Source organism: Garra rufa, chromosome 15 (assembly GCF_049309525.1).
Source record: "Garra rufa chromosome 15, GarRuf1.0, whole genome shotgun sequence".
Lineage (NCBI taxonomy): Eukaryota > Metazoa > Chordata > Actinopteri > Cypriniformes > Cyprinidae > Garra > Garra rufa.
The window spans coordinates 30,863,846-30,888,707 of NC_133375.1; the positions used below are offsets into that span (position 1 = coordinate 30,863,846).

At 35.6% G+C, this 24,862-nt stretch overlaps 1 protein-coding gene across 3 annotated transcripts in view; it reads left to right on the plus strand.

Moving 5' to 3' along the window:
• The first annotated feature begins 666 nt into the window (after positions 1-666).
• osbpl9 (oxysterol binding protein-like 9) overlaps positions 667-24,862 on the plus strand; it is a 45,650-nt gene continuing 21,454 nt past the window's right edge. For 2 of the 3 annotated variants that reach the window (XM_073819482.1, XM_073819483.1), the window contains exons 1-6: positions 667-785; positions 2,388-2,438; positions 5,197-5,275; positions 16,213-16,286; positions 24,452-24,547; positions 24,631-24,678. In XM_073819482.1, the coding sequence (XP_073675583.1) occupies positions 675-785; positions 2,388-2,438; positions 5,197-5,275; positions 16,213-16,286; positions 24,452-24,547; positions 24,631-24,678 (459 nt within the window). In that variant the 5' untranslated portion in view covers positions 667-674. Of the gene's footprint in view, positions 786-2,387; positions 2,439-5,196; positions 5,276-16,212; positions 16,287-17,812; positions 17,968-24,451; positions 24,548-24,630; positions 24,679-24,862 lie in introns of those variants that run through there. The other variant, XM_073819484.1, reaches the window with a different exon arrangement.

The following is a 24,862-nucleotide window of genomic DNA, read 5'->3' on the forward strand; positions in this document are numbered from 1 at the left end:
AGAAGAGACTTCTTTAAAAAACATTAAAAAAAATCTTACTGTTCATAAACTTTTGACTGGTAGTGTATAGTAGGCTAAAAAAACAACTGATAAATGAATAACTAAAACCATAAAAGACATCAGCATTTCTTAAATAAAAAAGTGTGTTAACTAAAAATAAACAAAAAAAAATTATTTCAGCTAGCTATCATTGCAACTTGATGTACTACAATAAGTAACTTAAACAAAAATAAATAAAAACATCTACAAAATGGCAGAAGCACAAAAAAACTACTTAAACTTTAAATGAAAATAGAAAATATAAATGAACAGACTTTCACTAAAAAAAAGTTTATTTTATATGCAAAAACAAGAAGATTAAAACAGATTTTAAAAACAAAAAAAATCACAAAACTACACAGTATTTTAGACTATATTTGTTGCAAAATCCCCAGAGCTTCTTGTTTATTAAATTTCTGAATCCCTATATGCATAGCCTAGTTGGTTTTCATTCTCTTTGACTTCCACCATGCTATGTTGCACATATGTAACATTTAAGTTATTACTTCCAGAGGTCACCCTTTTAATGACAGTTGTTATAAAGAAAGGCATAGTTCAGCATGTGACGTCAGACGCATGGTTTTTCTCTCAGCGGAGCGGACTCCTCCCCGCGAGCACTCAGGCAAAGTGAAAAAATGGCGTCCATCATGGAGGGGCCGCTAAGCAAGTGGACTAACGTCATGAAGGGGTGGCAGTACCGCTGGTTCGTACTGGACTATAACGCCGGGTTGCTGTCATACTATACTGTAAGTTTTTCTCGCACGGCTACGAGATATGAGAGAGAGTTAATCGTTTAGTGGCCCGTTTCACGACCGTTTAATGTTGGGAAGGAAACGAGCACTCGCAGGCCTGTCAGGTGTTGGGAATCTCAGCTGGTTGGGGCGGGGCTTAGCTTGAGTGACCGCGACTTCAGCCAATCCGAGCTTTGCTGAGGAAGCCGTTAGCCAGTGAGCAGCTAGACTCGATATGTTGCCAACAGGAAGGCCACCTCCCTTAGAAAAAAATGCTTACAGTAGTGTAGTTTAGTTTGCAAATTTTGAAGGGTGGAGGCGTCCACATGTGACCGCTGTTTTGGATACGTTAGCTGAAGGATATTAAATGTCTTAACACACATTTATAGCTTTTTGACTTTATCCGGGAAGCTCTGTAATGTTCAAACAAGATAAATAGCTAAAGCTAAGAGCTGCAGTTGCTGTCAGTAAATCATCCACAGCTAGAGCTCTCAGGTTTGTTAATGTATACATATATAGGCCATATAATTTTTCGTTTATTGACACTGGGTTAAATAGGTAAAAATGAACTCTTCACTCTGATTTTCTTGGTTTACTATGACGCTAATAACGTTACTGCATGTAACAATCGTGATCCAACAATTGAAACTGTCAACTGTCAAACTGTCAAACAGATATAAAGCGGAAAGCGCTTTATATCTTTATCTATCTATCTATCTATCTATCTATCTATCTATCTATCTATCTATCTATCTATACACATACATACATTCTCGCAGTCAAAAGTTCAAATCAAAAGATTTTTATTGTTTTTTAAAGGAGTCTCTTCTGCTCACCAAGCCTGCATTTATTTGATCCAGAGTACAGCAAAAACAGTACATTTTTGAAATATGTTTACTATTTAAAATAAGTGGTTTCTTTTGGAATAAATTTTAAAATGTAATTTTTTCATGTGATTTTTAAAGCTGAATTTTTGGCATAATTGCTCCAGTCACACAATCCTTGAGAAATTGTTCTAATATTCTGATTTGCTGCTCCAAAACATTTATTATGTTTAAAACAGAGTAATTTTTTTCCTGGTTTCTTTGAGGAATAGAATGTTCACAAGAATAGATCTGTAATAGATAAAAGTTTTGATCAATTTAAAGCATCCTTGCTAAATAAAAATATTAATTTCTAGAAATGTATACTAACTCCAAGCTTTTGAATGGTATAATGCATAATGTTACAAAAGCTTTTTATTTCAGATAAATGCTGATCTTTGGATCTTTTTTATTCATCAAAGAATTCTGAAAAAAATGTTTTACAAGTAAGGCTGTTTTAAATATTGATAATAATTATAATAATAAATGTTTCTCGACCAGGAAATCAGCATATTAGAAATATTTCTGAAGGATCATGTGACACTGAAGAAAAGACTGATGAAAAAATATGGCTTTGATCACAGGAATAAATTATATTTTAAAATCAAATCAAAATTTTTCTGTACTTTGGATTAAATCAATGCAGGTTTGGTGAACAGAAGAGACTTCTTTAAAAACATTAAAAATCTTAAAAAATACATATTTGTTGGTCATTTATTAAAATGCTCCTTTAACACTCTGTCTCCTTCTTCAGTCCAAGGACAAGATGATGCGTGGCTCTAGAAGAGGCTGTGTGCGACTTCGGGTAAGAAGCTTTTTTTTTATTGTTAAAGCAGGACTAAGTTGAATCTGGTCTCACTCAGTTTTTTATTTGAATTTTTTTTTTTTACATTTTTGTGCTTGTTCTCGTTCTGGCTATTATTCCTATTTAGTTGTGTTACTAATATAACCCTAGCTGCTACTGAAAAAAGCATCAGAATTTTATAATATGTATGCAGAATTTAAAAAAAGATGCCTTATGCTTTGTATTTTTAATAGATATAAATTGCATATATTTTTGAGGCTTAAAGGGATAGTTCACCCAAAAATGAAAATTTGATGTTTATCTGCTTACCCCCAGGGCATTCAAGATGTAGGTGACTTTGTTTCTTCAGTAGAACACAAACAAAGATTTTTAACTCAAACCGTTGCAGTCATATAATGACAGTCAATGGTTACCAAATCTTTAAGAGTAAAAAAAACATACACAGACAAAACCAAATTAAACCCTGCGGCTCATGACGATACATTGAGGTCTTAAGTTGAGACACATAACGATCGGTCTGTGCAAGAGACTGAACAGTATTTATATCGTTATTTACCTCTGATCCACCAGAACGTTCAGCTATATGGAGCGCGTTCACAATAGCGGGTGCATCTACGTGCTCTGGCAATGTAGTCGGTGAAAAGTCAACACTCCTAGATGAGTACAAGGAAACGTAATCTTTCAGTTTTTAATCAGTTGACAGGATCAGGATAAGCACAAGTAATTACCATTTTTAGAGGCCAATATGCACTATGTAAACCAGAGGTCTCAAACTCAATTCGTGGAGGGCCGTAGCTCTGCAGAGTTTAGCTCCAACCAACTCCAACTCACACCTGCTTGGAAGTTTCTAGCAATCCTGAAGACCTTGATTAGCTGGATCAGGTGTGTTTGATTAGGGATGGAGCTAAACTGTGCAGAGCTGTGGCCCTCCAGGAATTGAGTTTGAGACCAGTGATGTAAACAATGAGTGAGGTTTACGTGCGACAGATCGTTTCCGCACATGCATCTTCTACGGCAGATCGCTTTGACGCATCATGCACTGGCTGTTGTGAATGCGCTCAGGAGAGTAGAACGTTGCAGTGAATCAGAGGTAAATTATGATATAAATACTGTTCAGTTTTTTGCACAGATCGATCATTTTGTGTCTCAAGAACTCAATGTATCGTCACGAGCCGCAGGGTTTAATTTGGTTTTGTCTGTGTATGTTTTTTTTTTACTCTAAAGATTACATTGACTACCATTATATGACTGACAAACTGCAACGGTTTGAGTTAAAATCTTCGTTTGTGTTCTACTAAAGAAACAAAGTCACCTACATATTGGATTCCCTGGGGGTAAACAGATAAACATCAAATTTTCATTTTTGGGTGACCTGTTCCTTTAAAATCCTACCTAATGTGTTAACTAGGAGTTCAAGTTTTTCAACATCGGTTTTTGTAAAACTTTCTGTTCCTCATTTAGTACAGTGGTTCTCAACTCCAGACCTCGAGGCCCACTTCTCTGCACATTTTGAATGTTTATGAAGCTGACACACTAAGTTCAGTTCATAGATCTTTCTCCTAATGAGCTGATGATCTGAATCAGGTGTGTTAAATGAGGGAGACATACAAAATGTGCAGAGCAGTGGGTCCTGAGGACTGAAGGTGAGAATCACTGATTTAGTATATACAGTGATTGTAAAACAACAAAGAGCCCTCCTCAGGCTGTTGCAGCAATTCTTTAGTAGCTCTTTGTATGGTTCACATAAGATTTAGTTTGCACTGGAATTATTAAAACCTCAGGATGTGATAGAAAACCCTCACCTATTTAACACAATGCTGTGAAAACTGTTCACCAGCAGATGGCACACTCTTCAGTTTAATAAGCAGAGGACGGTTATGAAATATATACATTTAATGCAGAGAAGAATTGTTATTTAATCTGTTGAACCAAAGGCAGAATGGTATCAGAAGCATTTTAACTGTAGTTAACTGCTTAAATACAGGCTAGAGATAGTAAAAGTTATCATTTCTAGGTTTTGGGTTCATAATCCCAAATATGCCAAAAGGACGAAGACGGATGAAGTTTCTCTGAAAACAGCTTGGAATAAAGTGTTAGTTAAAGAGTTTTGTATATCTCCTTTAATGTGAATACACTGGATAGCATAGGTTTAATCGACGACATTGTAAATAAGCAATTGATTCTCTAAATTGCCTGTCAGTGAGCAGTTAACTTAAATTTAAGGCAGACGTTAAAAATGCTCAGGGCGTTGGCTTATTTTTCTCAAGGCCTCTGGTCTGATGTGAGCAATTATTGCTGTCTTCCTGTTGGCAACCAGTGCCTGGCACGTCTCCTCCTAGTTCCTTTATATTTTCGGTGTTTTCTAATGTATAAACCATCCATGGCATGTTTTCAAACTGCTGTTTAATAATGTTAGAAAGGCTTTTAGATTTGTGAATGGTAGCACATCAGGTATGAAAGAGTTAACAGTCGCATGTTTTTCCTCCGGTCCTGTAATATTTATTGAATGTGCTGCAGTTTTTTCCTTAGTCTCTCTCTCTCTCCGTCCTCTTTTCCCAATTTCCATCTCCTTCCCTTTTTTTCCTCCCTTTTCCGCCTTGTTCCCCTCTCGTTCTCTTACTCCACCCATTCTCTCCCACCCCTTTCCTTCTCTCTCATGTGCGTAAGGGAGTGGGCCAGAGGAACAGATAGAAAGAGAGAGGGAGCGAATGACGTGTCCCTCGGTCTGAATGGCTTTCGCTGCGTTCCTTTTTTGCAGGGAGCTGTGATTGGAATCGATGACGAGGACGACAGCACTTTCACCATCACCGTGGACCAGAAGACTTTCCATTTTCAGGGTGAGCTCTCCGTTCTCTTTTTCTTCTAGGGCTTTTGTCTTGTCCGTCTCCTCTCTCTCATCTTCTGTTCTTTGGCACCTCCTGCCGTGATGCTTTTAGCCAGTGTTTATAGTGCGGCCATCAGCCGGCTGCTCACGTGTGCCGGTCTGTCTCGCTCGATCTCTCTCTCTCTCTCTCTCTCTCTCCATACTGCTCATCCCTCCTCTCCTCTTTCCACTCTGTTTATTTTTGCTCTTGCTTACTCATTCTCCCCCACATGCTCTTTCTCGTTTTGATTTTAAAGAGGATTATGACATTAGTAACCAGCATTCTAATGCAAACACGACCCACTCGCATCTAAACATGCATTAGGCCTGGCGCATATCTCTTGTGACCACTGACCGGGACGATCTTCAGATTTCGTAGTTTGAGATCCAGAGGCTCTCGGATTTGTTTTCCAGGATCCGTGTTGAATTTCTATTAGGAATTTCCTTGGAGCTGGAAGACTCTTCAGGAAACGGAGTAGAACAGACAGTCTCACCGCAGAGTTACGCAAGGCTGCTGGCTGCCGAGCTCCAGGTTTTTAGCCTCTAGCCTCCACCTTCTCTCACTGGCTCATCTATCCTCCTCCACCCCCCCTGGCATCCGCCCTGCCGGGGGTGCGTTCACTCTCCCCATGCCCTCACCCACTGCTATGTTCCGACACTGTATGCTGTGGCTTTACAGTAAGAAGGGTAAGGTCACGCTTAGTTGGGACTCGTCTGATTGCGTCTTCTGCCGTGACCGCTTATCATTGCGGGTTGCATTAATGATTCGTTTCGCCTGTGCTTTGTTTTTATTTACACCTGGAATTGGCACCTGAGAGTGTTTTCATTCTCAAGAGTTACAGTTTTTTTTTTTTAACTGTGTATATCAATACATGGCTGTTTTTAAATCCTTGCATATGCTGAATGAAAATTATTCTTTTATTACTCTATAATAATTTCCACTTTCACCAGTAGCCTTCTTTGGTATCGTGTGTCAGTTGTGCTATGGTATGCCAATCCAAACCTTTAAAAAAAAAAAAAACCTGACCTGCCGTGTCAGATTTCCTTTTGTGCGTTTGCATGTGTGTATTTCATTGAGTGTGAGTGTGGTACTCGGGCTTTGGTTTCAACAATCTTTTCATACCATCCACCTCTTGAGATCCTCAGGGACTCATCCTATCAGTTCTCATATCTCCATTGCAGCAGGAGCCATTTAACCCACAGCGGAAATGGTTTTGTGCCTCCGGATCTCAATGGATCGGAATTGCAGTACAATTTGCTTGTATCTTAGTTATTTTTAGAGGATTTAGAGTTGCAAGGTGCCATACTGGGTTCAGAATGGTGTCTTGTTGAAGACAGGCGCAAATGTAGTTTTTAATGTTATTGTTATAAGTTATATTTGAATTTTACTAGTTTTAGATGGCATGCACAGAGTCTGTTCATGGCGCTTCTGATGTATGGTGGGCTGAAGCTAACAGCTGTTTTGATAATTGATTTATCTGGAGATTACATTAATTTATAGGGAATATCCAATGTAAATAAATATTTTTCATAGAATTTTATTCAGTACTTGTGGCATCAATGTTAGAGGTTCTCCATTAAAGTGGAAAAACTTAGTTTACACTGTCGTTCAGAATTTTAGTGTCAAAATTGACAGTAAAGACATTTATAATGTTGCAAAATACGTTATTTAAAATAAATGCTGTTCTTTTATACTTTCTATTCATCAAACAATCCTGAAAATATGTATCTTGGTTTTAGCAGCACAACTGTTTTTACCATTGATCACCAAATCAGCATTTTAGAATATTTTTTTATTAGAATAATTTTACATTTGTAATCATTTCTGAAGGATCATGTGACGCTCAAGACTGGAATAATTCAGCTCACAGGAATTAGTTACATTTTAAGACACTTAAATAGAGAATTAGAAAATTGTTATTTTAAATTGAAATAATATTTCACAATATTACAGTTTTTGTTGTATTTTGGATCAAATAAATGCAGCCTTAGTGAACAAGAAACTTCTTTCGAAAACTTTTCAATGGTAGTGTATGGAAGCCCATTTCTGCCACTGAATAAAAAAATTCAGATTTTTTTTCTCACAATTGTGAGTTTGTCTCGCAAATTCTGGCTTTTTCTTTTTGCAATTCTGATTTATCAGAATTCTGAGATATAAACTCACAATTTTGAGAAAAAAGTCACAATCACAAGATAAGCTCGCAATTCTAAGAAAAAGTCAGAAACTTTATTTCTCAAAATTGTGAGTCCATATCATGCAATTCTGACATAATTTCTCGTAATTGTGAGATATAAACTCACAGTTGCGAGAAATAAATTCAGAATTGTGAGAAAAAGACATTTCTGACTTTTTTCTTGCAATTGTGAGTTTGTTTTACAATTCTGACTTTTTCTTCTCACAATTTTGAGAATTCTGAGATATAAACTCACAATTTTGAGAAAAATCACAATTGCAAGATAAACTGGCAATTCTGAGAAAAAGTCAGCGACTTTATTTCTTAGAATTGCAGTTTTTTTCAGAATTGCGAGTTTATCCTGCAATATTGTTCATATAATGCAATTGTGACTTAATTTGTCAGAATTGTAAGATATAAAGTCTACATATTGCAGTACTGATTTTGTTTTTTCGCAGAATTGCATGATATATTGCAATTGAGTGATATTAAGTCAGAATTGCAATATATAAACTCACAGTTTTGAGGGAAAAAAAGTCACCATTCCAAGATATGCTCGCAATTCTGAGAAAAAGTCAGTAACTTTATTTCTTAGAATTGCAAGTTTTCTCAGAAATGCGAGTTTATCTTGCGATTGTGTTTATATCATGCAATTCTGACTTAATTTCTCAGAATTGTGATATATAAACTCAGTTGCATGATATTAAGTCAGAATTGCAAGATATAAACTCAACATTTTGAGAAAAAAGTCACAATTGCAAGATAAGCTCGCAATTCTGAGGAGAAGTTAGTGACTTTATTTCTTAGAATTGTAAGTTTTTTTTCTCAGATTTGCAAGTTTTCCTTGTGATTGACTTTTTTTCTCTAAATTGTTTGTTTATAACTTGCAATTGTGAGGGAAAAAAGTCAGAATTGTGAGATAAAAAGTTGCAATTACCTTTATACATTTTTTTTTTTTAATTCAGTGGCGGAAATTGGCTTCCATAGTAGTGTTGTCAAATTTCTTAAATATTTTTGTTATTGATTATAAAAAAAATATTATAAAAGATGGTGAATTTGTATGATCTGGTACTGTTTCCTTGTTTCCCCCTGTTAGTGTTGTCTCTACAGCCTTTTGCAAATGGTTTTGCTTTTATTTGAACAGATTACCAATTTTTGGCATGTTGGTCTATTAATTGAGGATGATATCAATGATTTGAGATTTGGTTGTCCAGCATAAAGTTTGGCTTTGCCATGCTTTTTTAACATTTGCTCTGGTTTTGCAGTGTTTGTGGTCAGCTCAGGATGGAGTGATTTGTAAAGTGAGATGTGTTCGGGTTAAACCTAAGCAAAACTGTGCTTTGTTTTTCTTGTTTAAACATGAAACATCATCAGGATTACAGCAGGCTGCACACTGAGCTAAAGCCAAACAACATGCTGTTAAGATGTTACAGTGTGGAAACAATAAAATCTTGCTATAGGAATGGTGTAATAAACACTTAAGGACAGTAAAACCCATGTGAGCTTGAACTTTCATAGCCCTGAATGTAGGAATATAGTTAACCTCTCCATTCAGCAAGATACATTTGAGAATTCAGTGAGTTTGGCCGGTCAGAACAGGTATATATGGAGAGGTCCGCACAATGTCGGCCGGAGAGACGGCTCTGAGGAACTGTACTTGCTATTTAGAGGACCATCCATAATTCATCATACTCTTCTATGGCCCAATATCAGTCCAGCCTGAAAGGCCTTTTATTTTCTAAAAGCCTCTACCTGTCTTCCTCTCAGACTCTTGACTGGGAAAAAAAAGCAGTTAAAAGCTCTCAGCGTCAGACACTGAGCTCCTGCTGGCAGTGGATCAACATTCACATTCATGCTCCAGGGGGGAAGAAAAAAACAAGAGAGGGAGAAAAGATGTGAAACAGTTGCATAAAGGAAGAATGAGCTACTGGTGTGTGTTTTTCGCTCTGTCGTCAAACTCTCATGTTTCCGCAGGACAGAGCTGGCAGTGAAAAGATGCAGGGAGTCACATGGAGGCTGCAGTGAGTTTAGGAGACTGCAGGAGAGCACACGCACACACATGTGCTCTCCTCCAAAACCTACTGAGCTTCCTCAGTAAGCAGCATTTTTAAGCAGTACAAAGGCTTTTCCAAACTATAGATATTAGGCAGCTTACTATATTTTCTGGACAGATGGACACACCAGGGATGCACAATAAATCTGTACCATATTCATTATTTGCTTACACTTTGTTTTGCGGTGTCCTTGTTACAGTGTAATAATACATTTAAAGGAACACTCCACTTTTTTTTGGAAATAGGCTCATTCTCCAACTCCCCCCGAGTTAATAAGTTGAGTTTTACCGTTTTGAAATCCATTCAGCTGTTCTCGTGTTCTGGCGATATCACTTTTAGCATAGCTTAGCATAGATCATTGAATCCTATTAGACCAATAGCATCACGTTAAAAAATGACCAACGAGTTTCCATATTTGTCCTATTTAAAACTTGACTCTTCTGCAGTTATATCGTGTACTAAGACTGGTGGAAATGCAAAGCTTCAGTTTTCTAGGCTGATAAGATTAGGAACTACACTCCCATTCCGGCGTAATAGTCAAGGAAGTTTGCTGCCGTAATAAGGCTGAAGCAGGAGCAGTAATACCACGCAGCACATGTGCAAATGCTAAACTAGCTGGGAACTCATTTCTGATAATACTACGCCTGCTTCGGCCATATTACGGCAGCAAACTTCCTTGACAATTACGCCGGAATGGAAGTGTAGTTCCTAATCTTATCAGCCTAGAAACTCGCAGCTTTGCATTTCCACCGGTCTTAGTACACGATTTAACTACAGAAGAGTCAAGTTTTAAATACAACAAATATGGAAACTCGTTGGTCATTTTTGAACGTGATGCTATTGGTCTAATAGGATTCATTGATCTATGCTAAGCTATGCTAAAAGTGATATCGCCAGAACAGGAGAACGGCTGAATGGATTTCAAAACGGTAAAACTCAACTTATTAACCCTGGGGGAGTTGGAGAATGAGCCCGTTTCCAAAAAAAGTGGAGTGTTCCTTTAAGTACTGAGTAATATTAATTAACTTCATGTACTTACTATATGGTTAGGATTAGGGTTTGGTTTGGGTTACTTGCATGTAATTATGCATAATTAATTGTCATCATGATAGTAAGTACATGTAACATGTAACAAGGACATGTTTAAAATGAAGTGTTACCCATTATTTTCCCATCTTAATATATTTCCTCTATTTTTACATTTAGATTACATTTTTTATCATATAATTGTCTAATTTTTTCTTACCGTAAATTGTAATCTTGTGATGGCAAACTGTTTTGATTAATTCCTACAATTATGTTAGTAGTTTATTATTTTATTTTGTAATTAAAAAATGTTTTTGATTAATTTTTCTTTGTAATTAAAAAAATACTCTAGCATACAGTATCAGTAGTTTTTTTTTTCTTTTAGATACATTAAATTGTTCAAAAATTACAGTGAAGACATACTTTGTTAAAAAAAGATTTTCTGCTCTCAAAAAATGCTGGGTTAAAAACAACCCAGCACTGGGTTAAAAAAAAAAAGGACAAACCCAGCGACTGGGTTTCTTTGACCCAGCAGTTGGGTTAAATGTTTAACCTAACCTTCTGGGTTGTTTTGTTTAACTCAACTATTGTTTAAAAATGAATATATTGCTGGCTTAAAATTAACCCAAAATAAGTTATAAATTAAAAATCAGACACATAATTACTAGCGGCATCAGCAATCATCAAAAGGTAAACATTTATTAATAAGCAATTAAATTTTTTTTTATTGTTTAATTATAATTTAGTCAACTTATAATTATGTTCATTTATTGAACATTGTTTTTAACCCAGCATTATAGTGTAATTTTAATATCACCCATTTATTGAATATTGACCATGATATGTAAATAATAATTTGTGTTTGTCAGATTTTCTTTGTAATATCTTTTCACCCGTAACACGCACACGCACACGCACACACACACACACACACACACACACACACACACACACACACACACACACACACACACACACTTTTGACTTCTCCGACTGTTACTCTTTGTTTCACCATTCTTTAACACCTTGTAGCAACTTAGTAGCAAGTCTGGTAAAAACGTCCTGTTATGTGACACTAACTACTAGTGTCTTCCAGAAATATCTTTCACATTCACTACGTTTAAAAGGACTTGTGTAAATGACAAGACAATTTGTTAAGTGCTAAAGTTTCTCTCTTTTTCTCGAATACTGCTGGTATCATTAGAAGGGCACATTGCATAAGGTGCCCTCATTCCATGCTGAAGTCGCCATTGCTCTCTAGAGAAACACTCCACCTTTGTTTCAGTATATAGGGTAGAGAGAGGGAGGAGAGCAAACTGAATTACATTGTACAAAAGTTGGCACTCAAATAACATTCAATTCAAATAGACAGCAGTTAAAATGTCCATTTCTTTGAGGATATTTGTTTTATTGTATATAATTAAAATTATAATGTAAAATATACATGACCCTGAACCACAAACCCAGTCATAAGTAGCACAGGAATATTTGTAGCAATAGCCAACAATACATTGTATGGGTCAAAATGATCCATTTTTCTTTTATGTAAAAAAAAAAAAAAAATCATTAGGATGGTAAGTAAAGATCATGTTCCATGAAGATATTTTGTAAATTTAGAATATCAAAACTTAATTTTTGGGCTCTACAGTGGCTCTACATTTGTGACCTGAAAACTACTGCGTATAGGGTTGGGAATCGAAAATCGATTCCGATTCTGGAATCAGATACTTAAGATAAAGAATCAGATACTTGTTATAAAATTAAAATTTCGATTCCTCTTATCGATTCCTGGGTGCATTTTTTTTCATCTAGTGATCTGCCAGGACCCTGCCGTGCGTGCAATCTGCCAGGACCTTTTCATTTATATGTTTATTTTATAATAAATACAAACAGTAGATATTCAGTTACTTAAGAAAGAGTACTCTGAAGAATGTCTGAATTAAATAATTTAGGTGCTTTAAATCTGTATATGTATATTCATGTTAAAAAGTTAGAGCAGAGGGTTTTCGTTTAAATTCTAAAGTATAGCTTTAATTTAAAGTTTGTTTGAATTTTTTTATAACATGCAGGAGAAAAATAAAAAAAAGGCAAAACAAATGTTTAGGTTAATAAAAAAGGTTCAAAAATAAACACCTTTAGAGGAAATGTCAGGCATAGAGGGGCCTTGCAAAATTGACCCGAGAAGAAGGGGGCCCTGATATAAAAAAGGTTGAGAACTTAAATAATATGTTGCAAGCTAGCACTGAAAATAAACATGTTTAATATATTAATGTTTGACTTTTGTGTTTGTTGTTGTTGTTTTTTTACTAAATTGGAATCGAAACTGGGAATCGAAAAGAATCGGAATCGATAAATGGAATCGGAATCGGAATCGAAATCGAAATCGATAAAATTCAAACGATACCCAACCCTAACTGCGTGCGACTATGAAAAATTATTTAGGAGCTCCATGTGCGACTGACCTGATCAGCATATTTGTGTCTGCGCTGAGGGGAGTTTCAAAGGTTTCCACATGTTTTTGCAAAGATGACTTATGTATCACGGGCATATCTCACAAATCCTTTCATAAACAGAGTAGAGAGAGTATAAATAAGAGACTGATTGTGCAGTGTATAGAGCATTGTTGGTTATAATGGAACTATAATGGGACTGTGAGATCGCGATGAACTAAGATAGGTGACAGCTTTTAATTTAGTTAATAATAATACAACAGTTACATAAACAATAAGTTATTATTAAGTGACTTACATTGTCTGACTATAATACTGTTGCCTGATTTTGCTTTTGTTTCGTTATCAAAAATAGTCTGAAACAGACTGTAAAAAATTTGGATGTAGTGTCCGTGACGTCATCCGTAGGTTTCTGAAGAGCAATTTTGAAGCCTATAGTGGGCGGGATTCGGTTGTCGCCATCTTGGAATCGCGTCATTGCACGTCACTCCCGGATAAACGAAAATGGGCAAAGAGGTGGGATGCGGGTGGAGCTGGGTGCTGAAACCACGCCCACCTAGCGCGACAGTGGTGACAGCAGCGGCAACCCCCCTGTCACTCAAGTGACCACACCCTTAATTATGCAGAACTTTACTTAATAAAACTTAAACGGATGAGTTTTAAAAAATGAACCCCCTCACAGTTGACATGAAGGGTGAAATTAGCTATTATAGATCAAAACCACTTTTTGTACAAGGCTGTAAACATGTTTTTTTCTGCTGTAAAGTTGGGCAGTTTAACATGGGGCATCTATGGGGCTGACTACCTTTTGCAGCCAGTCTCTAGCGGCCAGTGGATACAGTTTAAGCCACTTCCTTGTTGGTTTCAATAGAGAGAGCAGGAGGTTGCCGCTTGGTCTGAAACAAGTCACAACTGAGCTGCTGTGCATCTCCATTCAAATACAGCTGTGTTTAGTTATGAATGAATGTGCGTTTTTAAACAAATCTAGTAAAATGATTCAATTTCCCATTCAAAGACACACTTGCTTTATTCCTGAATGAATCAGCTGTTCGAACAAATTACGAGCTGTATTTCTGTATTAAAAATATTATATTTAAAACATTAATGTCAACATGAATTTATGAATTTGATTGCACTCATGCCACCTCTGGGCCTCATTAAACATATGAAAATACAATACAAACCACTTTTGCCGCCTTCTGTGCCACCTCTGTAGTACACATTAATTTGATTAATACTGATTTCATTTGATTGGTAACTTATCCTTATTCTGTTGTTTTACTTAGAAATTTTAAAAAGCTTAACATTTAAAAAATTTGCCAAGATGATATAGTTTTAATAAAGTTAGAAAAATGCCATTGCAAAGGTAAAAACAAAACAAAATTTCCCTGTAAATTACTTTGAAGTCAAATATCACCTCGTAATAGGAAAGCTATTTTTTTTTTTTTTTTTTTTTTTTTAAGATTTTTTGATTATTGTTTAGAATGTACTCCTAATTTTTTTTAAGCTAGGAGCTTAAAAAGAAAAGTAAGCATAGAGCCCTGTAGTAATATGCAATGCGAAGAACTTCTTCATTTGGACAACTTTAAAGTGATTTTCACAATATTTTGATTATATGTGTATGTGTAAAATTTCATATTGAACTCAGGGTTTTGCTGTTGCTGTAGATTAGGTCAAAGTTAGCACGTCCTCATTGCCAAATAACGGACAAGTGCGGTGTTTTGTAATCAACTCTACTACCTCACCTAGTGAAACCTCATTGGCTAGCGAGTGGAGGTAGCCTGGCATCATGCGTCATGTGATCTCTGCTCTGGTGTCAGTAGCGCAGGGAGGGGCCATGTTTGTTTTGGACGGTGAGTCTCACACAGATCTGGGACATTGATTTCAAGCATGTTCCATAGATATGTGATAGCTTTGGTGGTCCCGTGCGAACGTTAATGCTACTGTATTTTACGAGCAGGTAAAGAGAATTGCAAATTCTTTTCTTAAAGATATTAAAACATTTGTATTTTTGATATTTCTGGTTAAAGTGTATGGATTATTAACCAATTCTGTGTATGTGTAACACCGCCATGCTTTAAGGTTGTTCTGTCATCTATAAGAGCACAGTTAGTGAGTTATTCAGCTGTATTTGATTTTGTTACAGAAATGTAGATTGCATTTTGTGCTTCTGAAAGCTTTTAGATTTTATGCTGAGCTCTGCAGCTTCATCTATCGAAGTGTCAGCTGTATGTTATGTTTGGAGCGCTGTTTCTCATTTGTTCCCTGAGGGAATGATTAAATGAATGACTAATGGCTATTAGTGCGAGAAAGAGGTTTAGACTAATATGTGGTACCTCCTCAGGCCAAACATCAAATCAAGTCAGAGGTTTGATTTGCCTCCTGCTGTGAACTACATATAGTACTTTTTAATCTGACTATTTACCATGGGTCATGTGATGCTTTATGATTTCTTTCTTCTGTGAAATACGAAAGGAGATGTTTTGAAAAATGTTAATGCTGCTGTTTTACATACAGTGAACAATGACTTTAAAGCTCCAAAAACAAGTATAAAAGTGGTCCGTACAGCTATTGCTGTATATTTGAAATCTTTTGATGTCAGCTTTGTTTGAAAAACAGACCAAATTTAGGTCAGTATTTACTGAAAACCATCTCCTTCACTCTTGCGTCAGCATCAGGTTTGATTGTGTGTAAACATGACTTAGAAAGTGGAATGAATAAAACTGAGGGTGAGTAAACAAGACAGAATTTTATTCAGGGTACATAAATGTGTACATAAACCTGACAGTTATTAACTCCTACTTGTATTTTATGCTGTAGGCTTTATAGTTTCGAGCTTGATTTATAGATCTTATAAAACGCAGAGGCTGTTTTTTTTAATCACACTTTGGCTTTTCTGTAATTTCATCCCTCTTTTCTTTAAGAAACTCATGAATGTTATTTACCATTCGTATGTACACAAGGGCAGAGGCTTTCATTTGTGTGTGTTCCTGTTTAACTTAAGCCACAACCCTGTCTTGTCTTCGTGAAACTCTGCCTGTTTTCATTAAGGAAAACCAGATACGACTACAGAGCTGTAGTTAGTTACCGCTGTCACCTTTACAGTTCCTCGCCAGGGTCATTCTCCACTCTCCATTTCACATGCCGTGTGTTTGCGGTCCGCCTGCTTATTACTAATGGATGTGTTTTTGGATGTTCCCCTCTCAGCCCGTGACGCAGACGAGCGGGAGAAGTGGATTCATGCCTTAGAGGGGACAATTCTACGCCACACCCTACAGCGAGTAAGAGCCACATCACAGTCACATGTACCACATTTATGATCTCAGAGAGGTGTAAAATAAAATATGCTTAAAGATCTTGATTTTTTTTTTTTTTATAACCTCTTTGAATTTAGAGGTAATCTATGTGTTATATACTCCTAAAATGTATAAAGTAAAACATTTTTAAAATATATTTTAAAAATTGTTTTTAAAAAACTTTTGAAAGTTACCAATTCTTGAAGGCTGGAATTTATTAATTTTGTGTCTTGTTTTTTTTGTCTGTGGTGCAATCCATTGAGTTGCTCCAGGTTTTGATGCTAAGTAAATTTCTTTTATTTTGTTATGTATTAATTTATTTAGTGTTTTTATTATTTATTATGTTATTTTTTTATTTTAGTTTGTTATTTCTAATTTATTTATTTTTATTTATTTTTGTTATTTTATTTTATTGTTTATTTTATTAATTTTTTTATTATATTTGTTATTATTAGTTTTAGTTTTTGTTATTTTTAATTTAATTTAATTTATTTTGTTGTTTTGTTTTTTATTTTTTCATTATTTTTTGTTATTTATATTTTATTTTATTTTATTTTTCATTATTTTATTATTTTTTTTTTTTAATTTATGTTTTTTATGTTTTATGATGTTATTTTTATTTTGTTGTATTTTATTATGTATTTTTATTTTTTGTTATTTTATTTATTTTGCTTTATTTTTTGTTATTTATTTTATATTTTAATTTATTTATTTTTTGTGATATTGTTTAACTTTTAATTTTTATTATTTTATTTTGTAATTTTGATTGTATTTTTTTATTTTGTTTTATATATTTATTTTATTTCTTGTTTATTTTTATTTAATTTCAATTTTTCTTTTTTTTGTATGTTATTTTATTTCTTTGTAATAAGTGATTAACTATTTATTTTTTATTATGTTATTTTGTTATTATTAAATTTTTTTTAATGAATGTTATTTTTCTGAAATGTGTCCTCCCATTAGTTGTCATTAGGATATCATAATGTGTTTTAAATTAGACTTTGTGAAAGTTTTGTTTTTTAAATGATCTGAAAACTACAAAATAAAAATGTCCTAAAGACGAGCTCTGAGGGTAATGAATGCGCTAGACATACCCACCTGCTCCGTACCAAAGGGGGAAACCAGGACAAGCTGAGAAAAGCATGCAGCTGTTTTTATGAAATTTTCATGCTTACTTTCTTCATCTCCCTCTATATTCATTCCCTCATCATATCCTTTCAAAGATCTCTCTGTTCCTTCTCTACCTTACCTCTGTGTTTTTTTTTTGTTTTGTTTTTAAACCTGCTGACTAGCAGCTGCGTGTACCTACACGCAGAGTGTGTGCAGCTTTCCGGTCACATGATCTCCGGCAGCCAATCCCAGCTTTGCTTATTCAGCCAGCCACTCCTGTGCAGCAAGTGGCAAATCCAATCACAGCACTGTATTTTGTTTTCTACAGTCTGTACAGCTTATGTTACTTTCTTTTGAGGAAGTGTACTCTTCCTGGTCAAGAGTGGTTTATAGAAAAAGGCTCTAAATCAGCTGGCAGGCCAGTAGGTTGTTCACCTTTTTCGCCCCTGCTTCAGAGGGGGAACTTACAGGAAAGGGTGTGCGGACTGATACTGAAAGTGTTTCTGTGAGTGTCGGTCAGATTTGTGGAGGCATGTCCTGCAGTGGCAAGAACCGAGTGAGTATCTTTGTATTGCTGGAGTTTACTGATGCATTAAATCTTGCTGTGTGTGAGTGTGGACAGGTAGGGGTGGGTGTGTGTGTGTTGACGAAGGTAGGAAAGCATTTGCTTGTGCAAATAGAGAGGGCATGGGTCACACTTGAATGCGTAGTTACTTTTCTACTTACTCGAGATTTGCAATCTCAGCCACATCATGTGTGCTGACATAAGAGCACATGACTATAAGTCAGATTTGTGTGTTTGCCTTTCAAATGTGTCACTGGTGTGTTTGTCTCGTAAAAATGCACAACAATAGCTTATTCGCCTCAGGTGGCTTAGTTGATTCACACAGAAATATTCTCTGCAGTTGTGTTGGATGTTCAGATTTTCTGTTATGAGTCAGACTGGAAGACTGAGTCAGTGGGAACAGCTTCCTGTCTGGACAATCTGTGTGTTCAGGTGTGTGTTAACAACTACCATGTTGATCTCAGCGTGCCACAGCTTTTCTCTGCCAGGCACAGGATAAAATAATTATGCATTGCTCTCTTGGGGGTCGCAAATGCTTGTTAAGAAGTATTTTGGCAATTTGTTCTTGCCAAATAGCGATCTCAGGGCTGTTGGGAGGTGAGATGTTTATGGTGCCTGTAGGATATAACAAAGCATAATTAACTAGAGAACTGCAGGCTAATTCCCACGGAATATACATTTCAATAAAACCGTATTCCAGATATACAGTCAAGGCCAAAATTATCCATACCCCTGGCAAATTCTGACTTAAAGTTACTTTTATTCACCCAGCAAGTTTTTTTGACCGGAAATGACACCGGCTGCTCCCAAAAGACAATAAGACGATGTACAAGAGTCATCATTGTGGAAAAAAAATATTTCTCAGCTTCTCAGTTGCATGTCCAAAATTATTCATACCCTTCTCAATAATCAATAGAAAAGCCTTTATTGGCTATTACAGCAATCAAACGCTTCCTATAATTGCTGGCCAGCTTTTTGCATGTCTCCACCGGTATTTTTGCCCATTCATCTTTAGCGATGAGCTCCAACTCTTTCAGGCTGGAGGGTCTCCTTGCCATCACCCTGATTTTTAGCTCCCTGCACAGATTCTCAATTGCCTGATTTTGTTGTTGAGAATTTTGATGTATTGCTCCTTTTTCATGGTGCCGTTTACTGTGATTAGGTTCCCTGGTCCACCAGCTAAAAAAACACCCCCAAAACATTAGGTTCCCATCGCCATGTTTGACAGTGGGGATGGTGTTCTTAGGCTTGAAGGCTTCTCATTTTTTATGCCAAATGAAGGCTACATCATTGTGGCCAAACAATTCAATTTTTGTTTCATCTGACCATAAAACAGAAGACCAGAAATCTTCTTTGTCCAGATGAGCATTTGCAAAGGCCAAGTGGGCTTTTGTGTGCCTTTTCTGGAGAAGTGGTGTCCTCCTTGGTCTGTGTCCGTGGAACCCAGTGGTGTGCAGTGTCTGTTGGACTGTCTGCCTTGAGATGTTGCCACCCCCAGAGCCCAGATTCATCAGGATGGCCTTGGTGGTGATCCTTGGATTCTTTTTTTTTTTTTTTTACCTCTTTCATTATCCTCCTGGCCAGCACAGGTGTCACTTTTGGTGTCCGACTCTGTCCTCTGAGATTTTTTACAGTGCAGAACTTTTTTTTTTTTTAAATAATACTTTGCACTGTAGCCACTGGAACTTCAAAACATTTAGATATGGTCTTATAACCCTTTCCTGACTTGTGAGCAGCCACAAAGTGCAGCTGCAGGTCCTCAGTGAGCTCCTTTGTCTTAGCCATGACTGTCCAAACACCAACAGCAGACAGCTTCTGTTTTCACCTGTTGAGTTTCTTAAAACAGCTGTTCCCAATGAATCAGGGTAATTAGGATGCTTTAGAACAGCTTGGACTATTTGGAATGGTATAGAACTTTGGATTTTCCCATAGACTGTGACAGTTTTCAAAGGGCATTTCCGCGGGAAGTAGGGGTGCTGAGGGTGCTGCAGCACCCCCTGGCTCGGAGCTAAAGAAAAAATAGGGGGTGCGGGGGGTGCGGTGCTAAAAATAAATAAATGTAAAATTTGTAACAAAAAAAGAACTAAAACTAATTTTATTAATTCGAATATTCATTCAAATTCATTGGAAAAAAATACAATGACAATAAGCAACAATTGTCGCGTGACGTCACCGCATCCGTCATTGAAGATTAAAAATACACCAGTCAACATGGTGCAAAAACGCATTTCCAAACAAAATAAAAACAGACTGAGCCTTGAGCCGGCAGATCAGTTGGATAAGGAAGCAGACCTGGAGCTTATGACTGTGTAAGTAATTTCACATTTTTGATCTCATAAACTTTCAGCAGCAGCTATGTCGCATTCTCATGATCTTTTATACGTTATCTTTTCGTGGATCAAATCTAATGCGTAAGGTTGATTCAATAAAACTTGAAGAAGAAAAAAACTAGTAAACTGACTTGGTGTAAAAAATAAAATAAAACAGTCTTTGTATGTTCCCCTTTGTGGCTCATTATTTTTATTAATATGAAATAATAATACAATTTGTAGCGCAAATAAAATAGATTTCCACTTTTAAAACATAGTTTGTGGTTCATTATTATTAAAACAGACCAGTCATAAAGTAGTACAATGGAAAATTCGCATTTATCAAACACCTAAGTCTTATTAACAAAATAAAGAAGACGAAAGCTTAATTATACTTGCGTTGTACCCCAAATAAATAAGGGTTCACCTTTTTAAAACGAATGCTTAATTTGTGGTTCATCGTTATTTTTTAATGAGCAATTTAAACAGCAACGATAAAGACCAGCTCATTTATTTTAAACAAATAAATTAAATGTTTATTATCAATAGTTCTCTTGCGCTTTTGGATCCGCCACCAGTCATTTCGCATCATTCTCGTCACGTGACTCCAGCGGCTCAGAAATGCTTGGGAGGGACGTGCGGTGCTCCCTTAGATCTGTAGCCTCCCATGTTCAACTAAACTAAATTTATTTTATTAGCAATCAAAAACAACAACAGAGCAACTTTATTTTTTACTTATAACTTCGCTCTTGGCAACACTCGACTGGACCCCCCTCCCCCCCCCCCTTTTTTTTTTTTTTCCCTCCTCAGCCCCCCCCCCCTGCTCAAAATACGTTCCTGCGGCTATGGCAAAGGGTATGAATTATTTTGGACATGCCACTTTTTGTTCAAATGTAAATAAAAGCTGAGAAATTGTGATTTTTTTCCACAATTATGCCTCTTGTAAATCGTCTTATTATCTTTTGAGAGAAGCCTGTGTCATTTCCGGTCAAAAAAAAAAACTTGCTGGTTGAATAAAAGTAACTTAAAGTCACATTTACATTATTCGTCACTAGGGCTGTCACGATTTCTTTGTTTAATTTGAGTACTGGATTTTAAAAAATCCTACCGGGAAGTGGCACATTCCACAAACTTCGATATTTAATTTATATTTGAATAGATCTATCAAGATTTTATGACAGCCACTATTTATATGTTTATATTTCAAAAAACAAACTGGAGTAGAAATATAATAATGTAATTGTAGCTTTATTATTATAAAAACATCATTGAGTGTAATTTAATTGTTTGTATACAAACCTGCATTTTAACCTTTAATAATATAGTAATGTAATACCAACTCACTCTCATGTATATTTTACAGCAGTAGTTGGGATTTTTTTTCTCCTTGAAAAAGATTTGGCATGCACTGCATCAAATAATCGATAATGATTTCGAATCAGAAGCTTGTGAATCAGAATCTAATCAAATCATAATATTTGTGTCAAAACCCAGCCCTAGTATTGAATCCACTAGTATTGAATCCACCATCATTAAATATCTTTTGGATAAATGTGTTTTGGTCACATAGAAAAGCAGTGGTACAACTGTAGGATACTAGATTGCCAGAAACATACTGTACTATTAACAAAGGTACGCAAAAGCAATGCTTGGCATGACTGCTTGGCAAGGTAAGCAGTCTGTTGAGTGTACTTTACCTGCATTCTTGCATTACTATTATACAAACAAACCCTCAGCTCATGCGGACGATATAAAAATACCTTCCTGTTATTGGGCAATTATGATGTGTTGTTATTCATGTAGCTGTCAGCTAGCTAGCTATAACTAAGCCAACAGTTTCAAAGTATTTGCTGTTTTATCCGCTAAACTGTTGCTCTGGTTTGAGTATAGTTGACCTGAAATAGAAAACTGACTGTCTGCGTGATAAAATGGCTCTTAAGGCAATGCTTAGAATGTAATGTACATTTGCTAATTGTGTTGTCACAATGTTTCTGACTTTCATTCCAGCTGATAATTAATCCTGACTGTTTAGGGAGTTCATTTTAGCAGGACCGAGTGCTTTGTAAAAGTAAAAGCACTCCTATAATTGTTGAGTAAGAGTGGAACTTGATCTTATTATTTTTTTTTTTTAAAAGAAGCAAAACTCTCATTAAATATTTTATTGTGCTTCCACATCCGTGTGTTTGCAGTCAACAGAATGAATCACATGGTTTCATACTGATATTCCACTTAACCTTTGATTCCTGAGTGGATTTGCTCTGCTCCATTGGACTTTGACCTATTTTTATAATGTTTATAGTTTTGACCGACAGTCAGCTGCCCATGGCTTTTCTTCATTTTCCCATGCAGTTCATTTCCGCCTATCTCCAGCGTAAGGTCTTTCACGAGAGCCGGCAAGATCCAAAATTTGCAAGAGTGACCCCCAGACCAGGGAGTACATCTCTTATAATGGCTACTGCCAATATTGCCTGTGCTATCTAAACTTTACTCCTCAAAACCACCTGTGCTAGCCATTATTAGCTTTAGTCTTTATTCTGATAGTTTAACTGAGAGGTCTGAAATATCTTTAGGTTGTATTTGTGGTTATGCTACGTATACAAAACCAGTCAAAAAAATTTAACAGAAAATTTTTTACGTTTTTTTTTTTTTTTTTTTAAGAACTCTCTTCTGCTCACCAAGCCTGCATTTGTTTGATTCAAAGTACAGCAAATGTAATTTACTCCTGGGATTTCAAAGCTGAATTTTTAGCATAATTACTGTGTAAATCATTCTAATATTCAGATTTGCTGCTCAAACTTTTGTTGTTATTATGTTAATTTTTTTCCAGGTTTCTTTGATGAATAGAAAGTTGATCAAAATGGAAACAGCATTTATCTGAAATTAGAAATATTTTGTAACATCATAAATGTAGTTATAATCACTTTTGATCAATTTAAAGCATCTTTGCTCAATAAAAGTATTAATTTCTATAATTTCTTTCCCCAAAAAATTATACTGACTACGAGATTTTGAATGGTATAGTGTATAATGTTACAAAAGCTTTTTATTTCAGATAAATGCTGATCTTTGGATCTTTCCATTCATCAAAGAGTCCTGAAAATGTAGCTTTGATCACAGGAAAAAATTACATTTAAAAATATATTCAAATAGAAAACAGTTATTTTAAAAAAAAATCGTAATTGTACTGTTTTTGCTGTGCTTTGAATCAAAAAATGCAGGCTTGGTGAGCAGAAGAGGCTTCTTTAAAAAACATTAAAATCTTTTGACTAGATTTTTTTTTAAAATCAAACTTCACTAGTATTGTAAAAGAAGAAATTGTGATTAGCTTTATAAGATTACAGTAAAAATATTGAAACGTCTAGTTATAAGAAAGCTGTTTTAAGGTTAAAGTGTGAATTTGCTTATGTAATTCTCAGAATTTGTATGTGTTATGAGTTTAGAAGTGACGTCACGCCTCATAGAAGAAATGTCATAGCTTAAAGCATGTGCATTAAAAAGTAGTTATTAGTTGATGTTTGATAAATAAAATGAGCATACATTCAATTAACATTTTTATTTATTACATTATTTATTTTAAAATGTACCTGTTTTAAACTGCCTAATTTAGTTGTTTGGTTAAGTAAAACTGAAATGAATGAATAAAATCTTGGTTAATTATATGTTATCATGATCAACATTAAAGTTCTGGTCTGCATACCAGCAATATCAGGTCATATTGAACAATTTAAGGCCTATTGCTTTTTGTTTTCCTTTTTCAATCTTGAATAGCTTGAATCGGTTACATAGCATCAGAAATGTTATCTTTCAAGATAATGATCAGCTGTCCTCATTTCCTAGAAGCATCTGACATATTTGTTGCAGTGTTTGATGTGCATTGGATGACTTTCTTGTTTTTCTTTCTAGATTTCCTCTATCAATAACTATCACAATCTGTAACCTTTATTCTACAGTTCAGAATCGGTCCCTCTCATGGACTGATCTCTGTTTATGCCTGTTGTCTAATTGTGTAATTCAGTTAAAGCTGTTAGAGAGAAATGTGAACAGGCACAGGGAGCGGTTCTGCTCAGTTCCTCTCGAAAGCAGAACGTGACTGAGCTTAGGACACCATGGAAGCTTTTATACACTGGAGAACATCTGAAACTGATCCATCTCACTTTCACTTGCAGGAGGCAGAAACAGGATTTGTTCCCAGCGTTCAGGACTTCGACAAGAAGCTAGCTGAAGCTGATGCGTATTTGCAGATTTTGATCGACCAATTAAAGGTAAGACTTTTTATCTTCTTGTCTTATTTAGAGCTGACATATAAATTCTTACATTCATTGCTGACTAATTCCTGTTCTTATAGCTCTTTGATGAAAAGATTAAAGACTGCAAGGAAGATGAGTCACGCAGAGTAAGACATGCTCATTTTTATTTGTCATCAGAGGTATATTGTCTATCAGAGACTTTCTGCTAGAAACAGAATATAATCCACCTTTATTACAATAACTGTGAGAAACTGGAAAGCCCAATATGGCTTTATTGAAGGACAATCCGACTTTCGAATAAAAGAGCATAAAAGTCATAGCTGATTAAAA